Raw genomic sequence first — 15,668 nt, 5'->3', positions numbered from 1 at the left:
TGGTCAGGGAACTAAGATCCCACATGCCTCACCTTGTGGCGTGGCCAAAAAGAAAAAAAAAGGCATCCCATACTATTATATACAGAATGGATAAACAACAGGGTCCTACTGTATAGCACAAGGAACTATATTCAATATCCTGTGATAAACCCTAATGGAAAAGAATATGAAAAAGTATGTGTATATATGTATAACTGAATCACTTTGCTGTACAGTAGAAATTAACACAATATATTTTTTTGAATTTTTGAATTTTATTTTTTTATACAGCAGGTTCTTATTAGTTATCCATTTTATACACATCAGTGTATACATGTCAATCCCAATCTCCCAATTCATCACACCACCACCCCCCTCCACTTTCCCCCCTTGGTGTCCATATGTTTGTTCTCTACATCTGTGTCTCAATCTCTGCCCTGAAAACCTGTTCATCTGTACCATTTTTCTAGGTTCCACATATATGCATTAATATAAGATATTTGTTTTTCTCTTTCTGACTTACTTCACTCTATATGACAGTCTCTAGATCCATCCACATCTCTACAAATGACCCAATTTCGTTCCTTTCTTTGGCTGAGTAATATTCCACTGTATATATGTACCACATCTTCTTAATCCATTCGTCTGCCGATGGGCATTTAGGTTGCTTCCATGTCCTGGCTATTGTAAATAGTGCTGCAATGAACATTGGGGTGCATGTGTCTTTTTTTTTTTTTTAATAATTAATTAATTTTATTTTTGGCTGCGTTGGGTCTTCGTTGCTGCACACGGGCTTTCTCTAGTTGCAGCGAGCTGTGGCTGCTCTTTGTTGTGGTGCGCAGGCTTCTCATTGCGGTGGCTTCTTCTGTCGCGGAGCATGGGCTCTAGGCGGGCGGGCTCAGTAGTTGTGGCTCGCGGGCTCTAGAGCGCACGCTCAGTAGTTGTGGTGCACGGGCTTAGTTGTTCTGCGGCATGTGGGATCTTCCCGGACCAGGGCTCGAACCCATGTCACCTGCATTGGCAGGTGGATTCTTAACCACTGCAGCACCAGGGAAGCCCTGCATGGGTCTTTTTGAATTATGGTTTCCTCTGGGTATATGCCCAGTAGGAAATTAACACAATATTGTAAATCAACTATACTTCAATAAAATAATTTTTTTTAAAAAGGCATCCCGGGGTTTCCCTGGTGGCGCAGTGGTTGAGAATCTGCCTGCCAATTCAGGGAACACGGGTTCGAGCCCTGGTCTGGGAAGATCCCACATGCCGCGGAGCAACTGGGCCCATGAGCCACAACGACTGAGCCTGAGCGTCTGGAGCCTGTGCTCCACAACGAGAGGCCACGACAGTGAGAGGCCCGCGCACCGCAATGAAGAGTGGCCCCCGCTCGCCGCAACTAGAGAAAGCCCTCGCACAGAAACGAAGACCCAACACAGCCAAAAATAAATAAATAAATTTTTAAAAAAAGAAAAAAAAGGCATCCCGTCCATAGCCAGTCAATCATTTCTAGTTCCTATTTCTCAGAAAGAAGCAGTCAAAGCAGTGAGAATCGAGATTGATCAATTGAGGGTGAATTTTAATATTCCCCAAGCTTTGTCCTCTTCTGTCACTCAAGCAGGGGTCTTGCTTACTGAGATTACTTCCAGTCACTCATTTAATTAATAGTATTATTATTTGTTAATGCTTCCACAGGGCTAATCCACTCAGCTTCCATGTTGCCCTGGCAACCTAAGGCTAAGGTCTCCATTTGCTACTAAGAGAAACTAGAAAAATGATTTGCTTAGGAGCTTCCAAATGCAGGTCCCACAGTTCTTTCTTCTTCATACAAGACCTGGCATGTGTATCATGTGGGGTATGGAATCATTCTTCTTTTTCCTGATCATTAAATTCGTCTTCATCTAGCATCGATCTTTTAAGGCTACTTCAGAAATCAGGTTTTGAGAGCAGGAAAAGACTCTCAAATCCAGCATCTTACCTGGACCTGAATCTCTCCATTTAGGGCCAGTTTGGACAGAACCAAGGTTTCCTTTCAGGTCCACGAAGGAAAGGAATTCAAGAACAATGGGATGATGGGGGAGGAGGGGTTTGCAAAGAGTTATGCAATTTTCCAGCTGCTTCTGGGAGTAGCAGCTCTCCACTGACCACATTTGGGTCAGGTGTGGTGAGGTGGCATTGCTTCTGGCTTTAGATGCTTTCTGTGCAAGAATCACCTCCCCTACCTTAAGGATAAAACTGGAAGGCAAAGGCCTTGGGATCTTTATCAGCGTATTCTATGGTTGCAGTATGGTGGTGTCATCCTGGGGGAATTGATGTCCTGGGAAGTTTTACTTCTAATTTTATCATTTATAGAACTGGGAGATGGGAATCCACATGTTTTAAATACCTACTGTATGCCAGGCACTATGCTGGATACTTTTCCATGATTTAATTCATTGAATCTAAACTCCCGAATCTTCAAAACCACTCTCTGAAGTAAGCATTTAGACGAATCCCACTATATAGACGAGGCGAGTAGGGCGCGGAGAGGGGAAGTGATTTGCCTGAGGTCACACAACTGGTAAGAAGTGGAGCCTAGATTTAAAGCCGAGTCTGTCAGAATCTACAGTCCATGTTTTTCTCTTCTGTCATGCTGCCAGAGAGGCATCTTTAGTGTAATGACTAACTGACGGCTTATGCCAAGTCAGGCACCCTGCTAAGTGTATTACTAAACAGGAGCTCATGGAATCCTTCCCAAGGTGCGTCTGCTATTATCCCTATTTTACTGATGAAGAAACTGAGGCTTAGAGAGGAGAAATAATTTGCTGTGATAGCTGTTTTGGTTCAGGTGGACCCTGATTTACATAACACACATTTCTGTGGCTGATGCTTAACATGAAAAATTCCTCCGCTGTGAATTGCAAAAATGCCTTGCTTTGGGAAGTAAATAGCCTACCCATCCGCAGGTCTGCTTTGTTAATTCAGTTCATCAGTCCCAGTTTCCCCAAACCTTGGCATTTCAGAGCTTGGTATTTGAGAAAGGAACTCTGGCTATAAAGAGGACAACTTCACGCTACAGATCAGGAGATTCAGGCCCACAGAGATGAACGGAACTGCCCCAGGACACGCAGTCTGACAGCAGCAGAGATGGACTGGAATCCCGGTGCTCTGACTTTCAGGCCTGGGCTGCTCAGTTGTTAAGAGAGGGTCTTTGGCCAGGAAAAGGAAGGGAGGGACCCTGTATCCTTCGTTTCCTCACCTGCGAAATTGGGTCAAGATAGGCCCTTCTGTGTAGTGGGGGGGGATATGTGGGTGTGGTCCAGCCTAGGGGCCAACACCTCATGCTAGCAAAGTGACATGGTGTAGTGGAAAGAGGATCGTAGCGTCGGGAATCCCCAGAAGTGGTGGTGGGGGGGTGTGAGGGCAGCAGAGGCGGAACTTCGGGAGCCAGAGGCGGGGATTCCAGAATTCTGGGCGGGGCTTGGAGACAACGCTGTTAGATGGGCAGTGGGCGGGACTTGCGATGCTGCGAATAGGGTTACCAGCCCGTGGCTGGGGCTTCTAGAAGTTGGGGCGGGGTTTGTGACGCAGAAGGGCCAGTTCTGAAGGAATGAGAGGGGAGCTGGGCTTAGGGAGCCGGGAGGCTGGCGAGGGGTTTGGATGGGGCAATGGGCGGGGTTCAGAGGAGCTGATGTTACGGTTTTAAGGGACTCTGGGGGAATTTTTGAGGAGCCGGGGGATGTGGCCGTGCCGAGCCAAACAGGTCAGTGGGCGGGGCTCTAAGGTAACCGCTCCCGGTTCTTTGGGGTCAGTGGGCGTGGTCCTCCGGCCACTCAGAGGACTAGCGGGCGGTGCTTGCGCTTGGACACCGCCTTCCTCCGCGGCACTCCTGCATCCCTCGGCGCGACCAGAGGGGACGCTAGAAAGAGTGAGGCGTGGAACGCAGGGTGGGAAGCGGGCTTCCCCTCCCGGAAGTGGGCGTGGTGCTCCGCAACCCGGTGGCCCTGGTTGGGCGCGGTGCGGCGCGGGGGCGGGGCCTGCGTGGAGCGGCGGGGGCGGGGGCGGCTGTCCGCGCCCCTCCCCCGCGCGGCGCTCAGTGCCAGGCGGGAGGCGGTAGCGGTTGGAGGCTTCTCCGGGCTTTGCAGCGGGGACTTCGGCAGCGGCGCCTCAGGCACCTCAGCCCTGGTGAGCTGCGCGCGCCCGGCGGGGCGGCTTGGGAGCGAGCCGGACGGGCGGACGGACCTGTCCTTTCAGCGTGTGCCGGCGCCGGCTGACAGGAGCGGGCGGGGCGTGGGACAGGGCCCGGTGGAGCGGACAGGGCTGGGTGGGCGCGCGCGGCGCGGATCCTTGGGCCAGGGGTCCGCCCTGGCCGGTGTGCAGGGGTCAGGGGTAGGGGCTGCTGCGGGAGACTTGGGATCCGGTGGGGAAGGGAGTTGGGGAACGAACCGCTCGGCCTGGGGAGAGTGAACCCAGGTTCCTGTGGGGACGAGGCTGCCCTGGGGAGACTTTTAGGGGTCCGGAACCCTCCTGGCCGGGCGAGGAGCTGAAGGGGGACGAGGCTGCCCCGGGAAGGGTTTTAGGCGTCAGGGCTCCGCCAGGTTGGGTGGGGTCTTGGGTGGGGAGGGGCTGCTAGAGGCTAGGGCGCAGAGCCCGGGGGGCGCCAGGCCTGGGAGGCGGGACTTGAGCCGCCCTGGGGAGCGAGTGGGTGGGGGGTGGCTAGGGGCCGGGCTCACGTGGCGCCGGGGGGAGCTGGTCCCTGCGTGGGAGGGACGAGGGCGGTGGTCCGGCCTGGGGGTTGCCAGCTTTGGGGTACGAGGCCGGCTCTGGGCACTGAAGAGCTGGGTTGGGAGTCGGGAAGGGCGGGGCAGGGCTGAAGCTGGGGTGATGTGGGTGGGGGCGACTCGGGAGGATGAGCCGGGCTTTGGGAACGGAGGGCTGGGACTGGCGGGGGAGGGGCGGGGGGGCGGGTTGGGAGAGGAAGAATGGAGCAGGAAGGCTGCAGGGTCGGGGGCCTGGAGCGTTCGCGTGAACTGGGTGATTCAGAGATACGCTCGCCTAAGAGCGGAGCAGCTGGCGAGGGACGCAGTAAGAAGGAGCGAGGTGCAGGTGGGGCTCTGCTGCGCCTAAATGACTGAGGATGAACTCAGACGTAGAGGTTGGAAATGCAGGGACCGAGCCCTCTCCCGCCTGTCCACACAGGCGCGCGCACACAGCTCTGTGTCTCTCAAATGACTAGAATGTGTTGGGGGGAAGTGGCAGGCTGCGGGGAGAGCCGAGAAGAAAGGGGCTTCCTCTTGCAGGGAGGCGCTGGCCCTGCCGTCCTTTTTTGGGAGTGTTCAAAGGGTTTTTGATCGCTGGAAAAGGAAACGTACGCTTTACTGCATCGCGGTTTAGAATCACATCCTATATTTGGCCTTAATGTAGGCTGTCCTTGTTTTGTGGTGTCTGAAGTCCTTGCTCTACATGTTGCAAACGTGGGATTCAGTGTGAGAAGCAAATTGCAAGTCGCTCATCTCCCCCAGGAGAGCAAGAGGCCTTTCTTTCCTATAATACATTAAAACAAAATTGAATATAGTGCGCGTTTGTAAACTGGTACTGGGTGGCGAATGTGTTTACTTTTGCAAATAGTTATCACAAAATATAATATTAGGCCCTCTCACTGCAGCCTTCCTGCCCGGGATTACATCCTCAAACAGTACTTGTAGGGCTCGTAGTCACTCTATGTAATAATGCATTTCATTGTCCTTATCTGGCAGAGCTCTTCTGACACCAGGGCCTGCTAGAATAGACAGAAACATGATTAAGTATAAGCGGTTGCTTTGCACCGTCTGTTCAGTTGTGAAGGCAAATAGATATCTGTTTATATGACTGCACTTTCTTCATTCCCTATAAAACTGAAGAAATGGGAAAAATCTATTTTGGATTTGATTCTGTATATTTCAGAAAACTAATTTAAGGAAACTAATTTTTTTTTTTTGGCTTGGAGGTACATTTCAGAGTCACAATGTTTGGGTATGAAGCCTAATAGTAACTCTTGGGTCTGAGAGGTTGCATAAATAAATAGGGGGGGAAAGTGAAATAAAAGTGGGAATTGTATATTAGGCCTTGAGGTGCCATGTTTTGTGGTAAATGTTTGTCGTGTGTACTGGGTATAAAGGTTGGGTACACACCTTTTTGACAAATCTGGAATGTGCCTTGTCCGTGTTTGTTTTTCATTATTTGTGGAAGGTACATTAAAGCTTGATGGATTCTAATAGACGCATACCAATGAGAGATCACTGCACAAAATATTGAATTTTTCATGATCATTTGTTACTTTGCCTGCAGATTGTGCTAATCAGAAGTTATGTCTATTACTTTATATATAATTTGGGATTAGATTCAGGGTTGACAGATAGGACTTACGGTGTGTGTGCTACTTCATTATTTTTTTAAAAATTGAAGTATAATTGACATGTAACATTATGTTAGTTTCAGGTGTACAACATAATGATCTGATATTTGTATACACTGAAATGGTCACCACAATAAGCCTAGTTACAGTGCGTCACCATACAAAGTTACAATTTTTTTGTGTGTATGTGACGAGAACTTTTAAGATTTATTCTCTTGGCAACTTTCAAATACGCACTGCATTATTATTGACTATAGTCACCGTGTTGTCCATTACATCCCATGACTTAATTCATTTTATAACTGGAAGTTTGTACTTCTTGACTTCCTTCACCCATGACATACAGCACTTTTTAAATACTTGGATTTTTTTGATGTAAGTTTTATGCTTAACGCAGGTGTCACTTTTGAGATTCACTCCAACCATGAGGAGAGTCACTCAGATGCCTATGAAACGGAACGTTCAAAAGGATAAGTGATCAGTTCTTAGTTATGTCACTGGGGGGTGTGGAAATTCAGTTCTGTATGATGGCAAATTATTTCTTAATACTTTGATTTGTCACCAACGGTGCTTTAGAAACATTATATTAACCAGGTTGTTTTACCTTTGACTTCTTTTTTCAGAGGTGGAACAATAATAAATTTGAGTGCCACTTTCAGATTCAGGGTACAAATCCTGTTTGTTTTCCTTTTGATGACTTCCCAGTGTCACCTTATTCCTGTCAGAACTCTTTTCTGACACTTGTATGTCTTTTTAAACTTAAAATGCCTTTTCTTTATTAAAACATGGAAATACTCATGAATATTTCAGTATGACCTAGTACCTAGAATGTTAAGTAATAGAATCTCTCTGGGTTTTCATTGCCCTAGTTCAGATGCTTTAAAATGAGTGAACAAGATTCTACACTGCTTTTGAGAGCTTATTTTGTATTTCAGTGGCACATAATGGAATCTTTTTTGTTTTATAACCACTTTATTGAGATATAATTTACATACCATACAGTTCACCCATTTAAAGTGTACAGTTCAGTGGTTTTTAGTATATTCACAGAGTTGTGCAGTCAACACCACAATTTTATTTTTTTTTTATTTTTTAATTTTTGAAATAAATTTATGTATTTATTTATTTTTGGACACATTGGGTCTTCATTGCTGTGTGTAGGCTTTCTCTAGTTGCGGCGAGCGGGGGCTACTCTTCCTTGTAGTGCACGGGTTTCTCATTGTGGTGGCTTCTCTTGCTGCGGAGCACGGGCTCTAGGTGCGCGGGCTTCAGTAGTTGTGGCTCACAGGCTCTAGAGCGCAGGTTCAGTACTTGCGGCACACGGGCTTAGTTGCTACGTGGCATGTGGGATCTTCCCAGACCAGGCCTCGAACCCGTGTCCCCTGTATTGGCAGGCAGATTCTTAACCACTGTGCCCTAAGGGATGTCCCTGACCACAATTTTAGAACATTTTCATTGCCTCCAAAAGAAACCCCCTACCCATTAATGGTCCCCTGCCCCGCCCCCCCCCAATTCTTCTCCCTCACTTGCCCTAGGCAACCACTTATCTATTTTTTGTCTCCATGGATTTCCCTTGTTTTGGACATTTCATATAAATGGAATCATGCAATATGCGGTCTTTTGTGTCTTTTATTAAGCATAGTGTATTCAAGGTTTATCTATGTTGTAGCATGTATAAGTACTTCATTCTTTTTCTAATGGTTGAAAAATATTCCATTGTATGGATATATACCACATTTTGTTTTTCCATTCATCAGTTGGTGGACGTTTGGGTGTTTCTCCATTTTGGCTATTATGAATAATGCTGCTGTGAACATTTGTGTCCAGGTTTATGTGTGGATATATGTTTTCCTTTCTCTTGGGACTTACTGGGTCATATTGGTTACTCTGTGTTTAACTGTTAGAGGCACTGCCAGACTTTTCCAAAGCAGTTGCACCATTTTACAATCCCACTAGCAGTGCATAAAGGTTTCCGTTTCTCTACATCCTTGCCAACACTTGTTATTCCCTGACTGTTTGATGCTAGCCATCCTAGTGGGTGTGAAGTGGTATCTCATTGTGGTTTTGATTTGCATTTCCCTAATGGCTAATGATGTCCAGCATCTTCTCAAGTCATTAGTGGACAATTGTGTATTTTCTTTGGAGAAACCTCTCTTTAGATGCTTTGCTCTTTTTAAAATTGGGTTATCTTTTTGTTGTTATGAATTATTTATATATTCTAGATACAAGTGCCTTATCAGATATATGACTTGGAAACATTTTCTCCAGTTTGTGAGTTATCTTTTTTTTTTAAATAAATTTATTTGTTTGTTTTTGGCTGCGCTGGGTCTTTGCTGCTGTGCATGGGCTTTCTCTAGTTGTGGCGAGCAGGGGCCACTCCTCGTTGCGGTGTGCGGGCTTCTCATTGTGGTGGCTTGTCTTTGTTGCAGAGCACGGGCTCTAGGCGCGTGGGCTTCAGTAGTTGTGGCACATGGGCTCAGTAGTTGTGGCTTGCAGGGTCTAGAGCGCAGGCTCAGTAATTGTGGCGCACGGGCTTAGTTGCTCCGCTGCATGTGGGATCTTCCTGGATCAGGGATCGAACTCGCGTCCCCTGCATTGGCAGGCGGACACTTAACCACTGTACCACCAGGGAAGTCCCTCCTTTCACTTTCTTGGTGGTGTCCTTTGAAGTAGAAAAGTTTTTAATTTTGGTGAAGTTTAATTTATGCATAATGGAGTCCAAACTGATAATGAGTTAGAAATTATTTAGACCTTAAATCACATCCTCACTGGTAGTTTGGTTATATAAATTAAAATCCAAATGTGAAAGGATTAGGGAAAGATTTGAGTTAGTTCTACATCAAAAAGGGTTCATCAGGGAACATATCATTAACTGTTTAAATCCTCTCGTGGTCTCCCACCCCATTGTCTGTGGTTAAAGTTCAGACTTAATGTGGTTGTGGATGAGGACAGCTCTGATTTCAGCCTGTCTCATCTCTCACTGCTCCCCTTCCTGTGTTTCATCTCCATTGCCACTCCCTGAACTGTCCAGCCTTAAGATCTGGTGATGCACTTACTACTCGGCTCCCTTTCCACCTGGTGAATCCCTCTTGTCCTTTGGGATTCTCCAGGAAACCTTCCTTAGTCCTCACAGGCAGACATTGTCCCTGCCCTCATGCATCAGACATTCGTCACTCCTGTCTGCTACGAGGAACTGGATTTGAACTTGAGCCCACCGTCTGAAAGGCGCCTTCCCATAGAAGGCAGAATGTGAGAGAGAAGTTCACATGGAAAGCAGACCGAGATTCTGTTGCTCACAGCGTGGTCTCTAGTGCCTACTGGATATTTGCTGAATGAAAGATTATTTTTATTGAAGTTAACTGGAAAGATCCTGAGGTCAGTGGGTTTCTCTGGTTATTATTTACACCTTTGTTGCCTATGTTAAAATAACGTGAAGTACAGGGGTAATTCCTCTCTGCCTTTCTGGCACCCAAGTCCAGCTCTTACCAAAAAATTGCTCAGATGTAAACTGAGTATTTGAAACATTTTCCTGAGGGCAGATATTCTTGTCCAGGTTCTTTCCCTCTAATAAACAGCGATGACTGGCGCACAGCCTTCTCAGCAGGGCAGATGGCCAGGGAACACATTTGGTTTGGGATGATTTACCAACACCAAATGCAGCAGGCCTAGCCTGGTGGTGTTGAGGCAGTCAGTGCTGGAACTACCCCAGTGCACGCCTGATGGTGGGTGTAAATCAGGTTTTAAAGGTGCATACTTCCTTCCTTTTCATTCTTTTATTCATGCTCTTGCTTCTGTCAGAGCATCTGATTAATACTTTAATTAAATATACTGCACTTAGTATCTTCTTGAGAATTAGGAGAAACCAGTTGGCCATTTGGGGTATGTTTTCTGTGTGTTCACTGAAGTGATTGGATTGTGGCAAGGTAGTAAAGAAAAGAAAAATAAATTTCAAATTTGTTCTTTGTCTCCTTAGGCTCAGTGAGCTATCTGTACTTATATAGTTTCTTGCTCTAAGAGTTCTGTCTAGAGAAATTGAGGCAAGGAGGGGTGCAGACCTTCAGAGCCAGACTAAGCTGGGTTTCACTCTCTGCTATGATTTTGTCAATTAACCTACCTCCCTGAGCCTCTTCTGTAATATGGAGATGCTAACAGTACCTTGCTGGGTTTTGAGTAGACACCCAATAAATTTGTGTTCCCTCTGTCTTCACTCTTAAATGTCTGTTTTGGTTTTTTTTCTTAATTAATTAATTTATTTTTGGCTGTGTTGGGTGTTCGTTGCTGCACGTGGGCTTTTCTCTAGTTGCAGTGAGCGGGGGCTACTCTTCGTTGCAGTGCATAGGCTTCTCATTGCGGTGGCTTCTCTTGTGGAGCACAGGCTCTAGGCCCGCGGGCTTCAGTAGTTGTGGCATGCAGGCTCAGTAGTTGTGGCTCACAGGTGCTAGAGTGCAGGCTCAGTAGTTGTGGCACACGGACCTAGTTGTGTGTGGGATCTTCCCAGACCAGGGCTCGAACCCGTGTCCTCTGCATTGGCAGGCGGATTCTTAACCACTGCACCACCAGGGAAGTCCTTAAATGTCTGTTAATGAATGGAACTGGGGAGAATCAAATAGGGTAAGGTTAATATATTTTATTTCTGATATTAAGCTATTGTTGTGTGGATTCCCACTCCTGCCTTAGCATTTTAGACTTCAAATCAAACTTGAATCATTGGAGAGGAAAAAAGTGTCTAATTTTAGGATAGGAAGGTAGTGTTAAAAATGAGGCAGTTTTTGGCCATCTATCTGAATTGGAAATGTCTATTCAGACTACTCTTATTCAGGCCTTATGCTTCTATTCAGTCTGTCTGTCTGTCTATTTTAAGGATAAAGGTTTAGTTCTTGGCAAAAGATTGATCTTTTTAGGGTTTGGAGGGAGATTGCGCTGCAGGGTGTGAGATGCTCATGGGATTGAGTATGATGTGAAGGGCAGCATTGTGCTACAGTGTAACATTCTGTGTGGGAAGAGCCTCCATAGTCTCATGGGGTGTTAAATTAGGCCTGTCATTTGAATCTTACATTAATGACAAAAATTGTTCCTCCTGTTTGCCATAGTCAAGAAAAATCAAATTAATGCAAAGATCGGAGTGAGAGAAACTACTATAAATGGGAGTAGGAAGGCTTGTATTTTGTATGACTGAAGGTAGGAATTTCACAGTACATATTTTTCCCCCTTTGGTCATGCAGTTATCTACATTTAAAAAATTATGAATAATGGATCATACTTTTAGCCCCAGTATCTCACCACCTTTTGAAAAGTATATCGTATTGGGGGTTTAGGAGGTTATTTCTCAAGCCCAGAGGTCCTCAACTTGATGCCCGTGAGGATCAGCTCTAGACCTTGGTCCGTCCAGCTGCCTGGGCTCCAGCTCCCTGGTGACTCTGAATCACAGCCAGAGAGGAAAGTACCTTGCTGCCTTGTTCCTCATCTGATGGACGAGGGGACTGTGGTCTCAGGTGCTTGAAAGACTTGCCCAAGATCAGGAACTTGACTGTCCTTCCCTTCTGCCCCCACCTCCTTCCATGGGTAGTGTGAATTCATTTTTGTAGTAGGTGGTGTAGATTTATACTATAGTGTGAATTTTTTTTTTTTTTAACAGTGTGAACCCAGTGTGCTTACCTTGAGTTTTAGTCCTTGACCCAATGCAACAATTCCCTCTTAAGCTTCTGCCACAGTCTTTTGCCGGATTTACAAACTGAACCTACTCACTGTTTATCACTTCAGTTCATCATCACAATTGGTAGTTAGTACCAATGGGTTTCCTCCCCCACCTCACATCTTCAGATTGTACATGTATTAAACTATGAAGCTTGGTCCAGATTTTCAGGGTTTCTTTTTAGATGCAGTTTGGGGAAACTTGAAAATACGTGGACTCTCTTGGAAAAGTCTTTGGTAGACTTGATTTCCTAGTTTTCATGTAAAGTTCCTTGACAGTATTTTATTGATCCCTTTTTGTGTCCTCAATCATGTAATCTGACCATTAGTATGCAGTCATGGTAAGGATTTATCTTGGGTGTTTCAAAGACCAATTAATATCGCAAAGGTCAGCCCCATTAAGCCATCCATATATGAAAAGGCTGATTTTGACAGGAACAACATCCAGCCAGTACTGGAACTACAGACAGGTGTAATGAAAACCCCGTGGCATTGGCAGAAGTTGATCATTACTTCACAGCGTGGTCATTCTATCCGGGGAACCAAGGCAGCCTGGTAATCTGGGCACGTGGCAGTTTGGTGTAAGAGCCTTTTTTGCCCCATTGCAGACTCATGTGTGTCCCCACGTTCTGACAGTTGCTGAGGCCTTCATTCTGGATGAACAAAGCTGTAGTGTTTCAGTTTCGTGAACGGCCATAAACACACATGGGAAGGGAAGTGTTGGGAGTGTGAAGCCTTTGGGGGTGTATTTCCACTCTTGACATTGTCAGGGTTCTTGACAAAATTCACAAGCTCCCCCTCTGTAGGATGAATGTTTACTCACCATTATTTGCTTACTTCACATGAAAGATACTTAAATTCCTTTTCATAATGGTCAAGCATTCTTTTCTAGTTAAAGACTCTAATTCCTTTCATTCTTAGGAACTTGAATTGAGGCTGGTTTATTAATGTAAGAACTCAAATGCTGCCTGAGCGGTGACTGAGAAACACACATAAACTTGAGCTATCATCTCCGTTAAGCAGAAGGATTTATTAGGAGACTGACTAGTCACTTTACAAGCTAGATGGTGAATTAATTTTGCGGTTAGTAGTGTCTTTAGCTTAACAATGTCATCCGAGTTTTTCTTGGCAAGCAAGAGAAAGGCCAGAGCCAACAAGTGCTGGCCACAGCTCTTTGGGGTGATATTTAATAAGATGCATGTTGTCTGTTTTAGAAATAGAGTAACCATCCCTTAGGCTCTCTCTCTTATGGGAACCACTGTTGCTTTACAGTGTTACATAGGAAAAGGGAAATTGGAAGTATTTATTTATTTATTCATTCATTCATACATACATACATACATACCCTGAAACGTCCCTGGTCTTCTTATGCAGTATAGAGATATCATGCACGCACTGGGCTGAATTATTATACATTGTCAAACGGAACAAATGATACATCTTACCTGCAAAGGATAGTTGTGAGTCATGTGGTTCTCTAACCATGAAAGGTTGAGAGCCCAGAGGCAGCTTCTGTTTTGGAGGCAATGTGTACATTCAGTCCCCAACCCAGGACTGGGTCGTGTTCCAAAGTCTAACTCAGTTATTTGGAACTGAGAAGGCATTTTTGGGTACAGATTCAGTGTTATAGTGGTGGGTAGGTTCCCAGCCTAGACTGAAGAAATCTGTTTAATTCACAGCACAGCTTTTTAAACTGTTAATGATGATAGCTGAATTCTGGATCTTGGAAGCTGGGAGTCATGTGACAAAGAAGTAAGGAACCCTGCTCCACCCCAGATGCCTGTCTGTGTAGGCTGTGTGGCATCCAGCAGCCTCATGCCACAGCAGCCCTCCAAGTTCACCGTCCTTCTCTCTTAACTTGAAGCTTCCACTCCGCTGGTTAAGCTGACCTCCTTTAAATAGTAGTCGCAAAGCAGATGGTTCAAATTCATTTCTGCTATTGTGCTCCTGGATGGCTACAGTTCCTACTAGACTACCACCGTTATTCAGTGCTAGAAGGACTAGGGCTTTGTCTTATTTCACTCATGTCTCAACCCTTTTAGAGCTACAGTGTTAATATTTTTACAAAGGAAGCTCCTTATTGATAAACATCATCTCTCTGAAATGTTGGCATGTAGTCAGTATAACAATGTTTCAAGGGGAAAGTTGAAGGAAAGCGAGTGTGGTCAGACAGAGCCCATATAGAAGGCTAGCCCTGGTTCCTGGAATCGGGAAGAAGCCTTGCCTGCTTTAGAAAGGTTCCTCCTGTAACCTCGAAAACGGAGAATCTGCTCAGCTTTTTTCAAAATACACAGGATCCTTTTTTTTTTTCTCTTTTCATTTGGGAAACACAGCTTGAAAGGGTCTTATGTTTTAGCAGTGACTTAGTTTCCAGGACCTTTGAGAAGTAGATCAGGGCAGGGTAATGGTTGTGAGTTGGGGCAACTTGTGCTGGTCCCCGTCTATATCTCTGTCCCTTTATAAACTCTTACCACAAAGCCCCTTCTTTCCTCACAGGGAAATAATTGATCTTTCCTTTTTGTTATTGCCTCTTTGAAGGGTTTGGATTGTCTGGTTTTTAAGAATGTCTTATTCGAGCATTTTATGAGGCTAAGTGTGATAAGGATTAGGGACTTGATTTTTCTGGTGCAGTTAGAAAAAGTCTTGTTCACAAAGTGTTAATGGCAGGCTTAATATTTTGATTTACTTTTAAAAGGTATAATAGTTTTAAAAATACATTACAAGCTTTTTCTAGCCCCCAAGTATGTAATTCTTGACGCTGAATTCTCTGTGTGAAGCCTGAGCTCTGCGGGAGTTGAGAGGACAGGGTGGTGGGGAGTCAGTGTCTCTGGGACACTGGGTCGAGGCCCTGCCCCTGCCCAAGGGTTTGGGAAATAGCGCTGGGCTGACTCAGAGGAGGTGTAATTGGGGAAGAGTAGTGTCAAATGGATAAGGGAGATGGCCCAGATTGTCCAGGGTCATGAGAACAGAATACACATTTATACGGTGTGTTTGCGTAAAAGGTAAGCATAGTTTAGATATGGAGCTGTAAAGGTAGCTGGAAGTGTAATTTGTGGGTATCCCTAACATTATTGATTTCTGTGCTATTCCTAATTACATTTTGGGTTAAATGAGTAGAAATTTTAGGTAAACATAGTGTGGAATTATTATTTTCCACTTTGTGAAAGTGAACACTAGTACCCACTCTATGCCACGTTCCGTGAAGGCAGAGAATGTCACAATGTTTTTGTGCCTCCGTTTCCAAGCGGGCTGCGTGACACATGGTAGGTGCTCAGTAAATGTTAGTCGAATAATTGAATTTCAGTTTTACATGGTACACTTGTAATAGTGATTGTTAGTCTTCCCATTTTCCTAGAAGATGAAAGGAAAAGAGGAAATTTTCTGTGGTGTAGAAGGACTACTGATTGTAAACATTTGCCTAGTAAATTATGTTATGATAAGCTAGTCATCATTTTCATTTAAATAAGTGTGTTAGCATATACACACATTTATTTACTGAAACGTTTTATCTGTAAAGCAAATTTTGGAGTTCTGATTATTTAAAGCGTGAATTCTGATGAAAAATAGGGTGGCATCACATATTGGTACTTTATTGCAAATTTACCTAACTAACTTCTTGAATAAATTGAAA

The 15,668-nt window shown here is 45.1% G+C and overlaps 1 protein-coding gene across 4 annotated transcripts in view; it reads left to right on the top strand.

Annotated features, from left to right (window-relative positions):
* The first annotated feature begins 3,582 nt into the window (after positions 1-3,582).
* Positions 3,583-15,668, top strand: part of CORO1C (coronin 1C) — an 80,803-nt gene continuing 68,717 nt past the window's right edge. Inside the window, exon 1 of one of the 4 annotated variants that reach the window (XM_082353396.1) lies at positions 3,583-3,715. In XM_082353396.1, the coding sequence (XP_082209522.1) occupies positions 3,613-3,715 (103 nt within the window). In that variant the 5' untranslated portion in view covers positions 3,583-3,612. Of the gene's footprint in view, positions 3,716-4,004; positions 4,138-9,487; positions 9,722-15,668 lie in introns of those variants that run through there. The other 3 variants (XM_082353397.1, XM_082353398.1, XM_082353399.1) reach the window with 3 other exon arrangements.

This window comes from Balaenoptera borealis (assembly GCF_965194805.1).
Source record: "Balaenoptera borealis genome assembly, chromosome: 14".
Lineage (NCBI taxonomy): Eukaryota > Metazoa > Chordata > Mammalia > Artiodactyla > Balaenopteridae > Balaenoptera > Balaenoptera borealis.
This window is presented reverse-complemented; position numbering and strand designations above follow the sequence as displayed.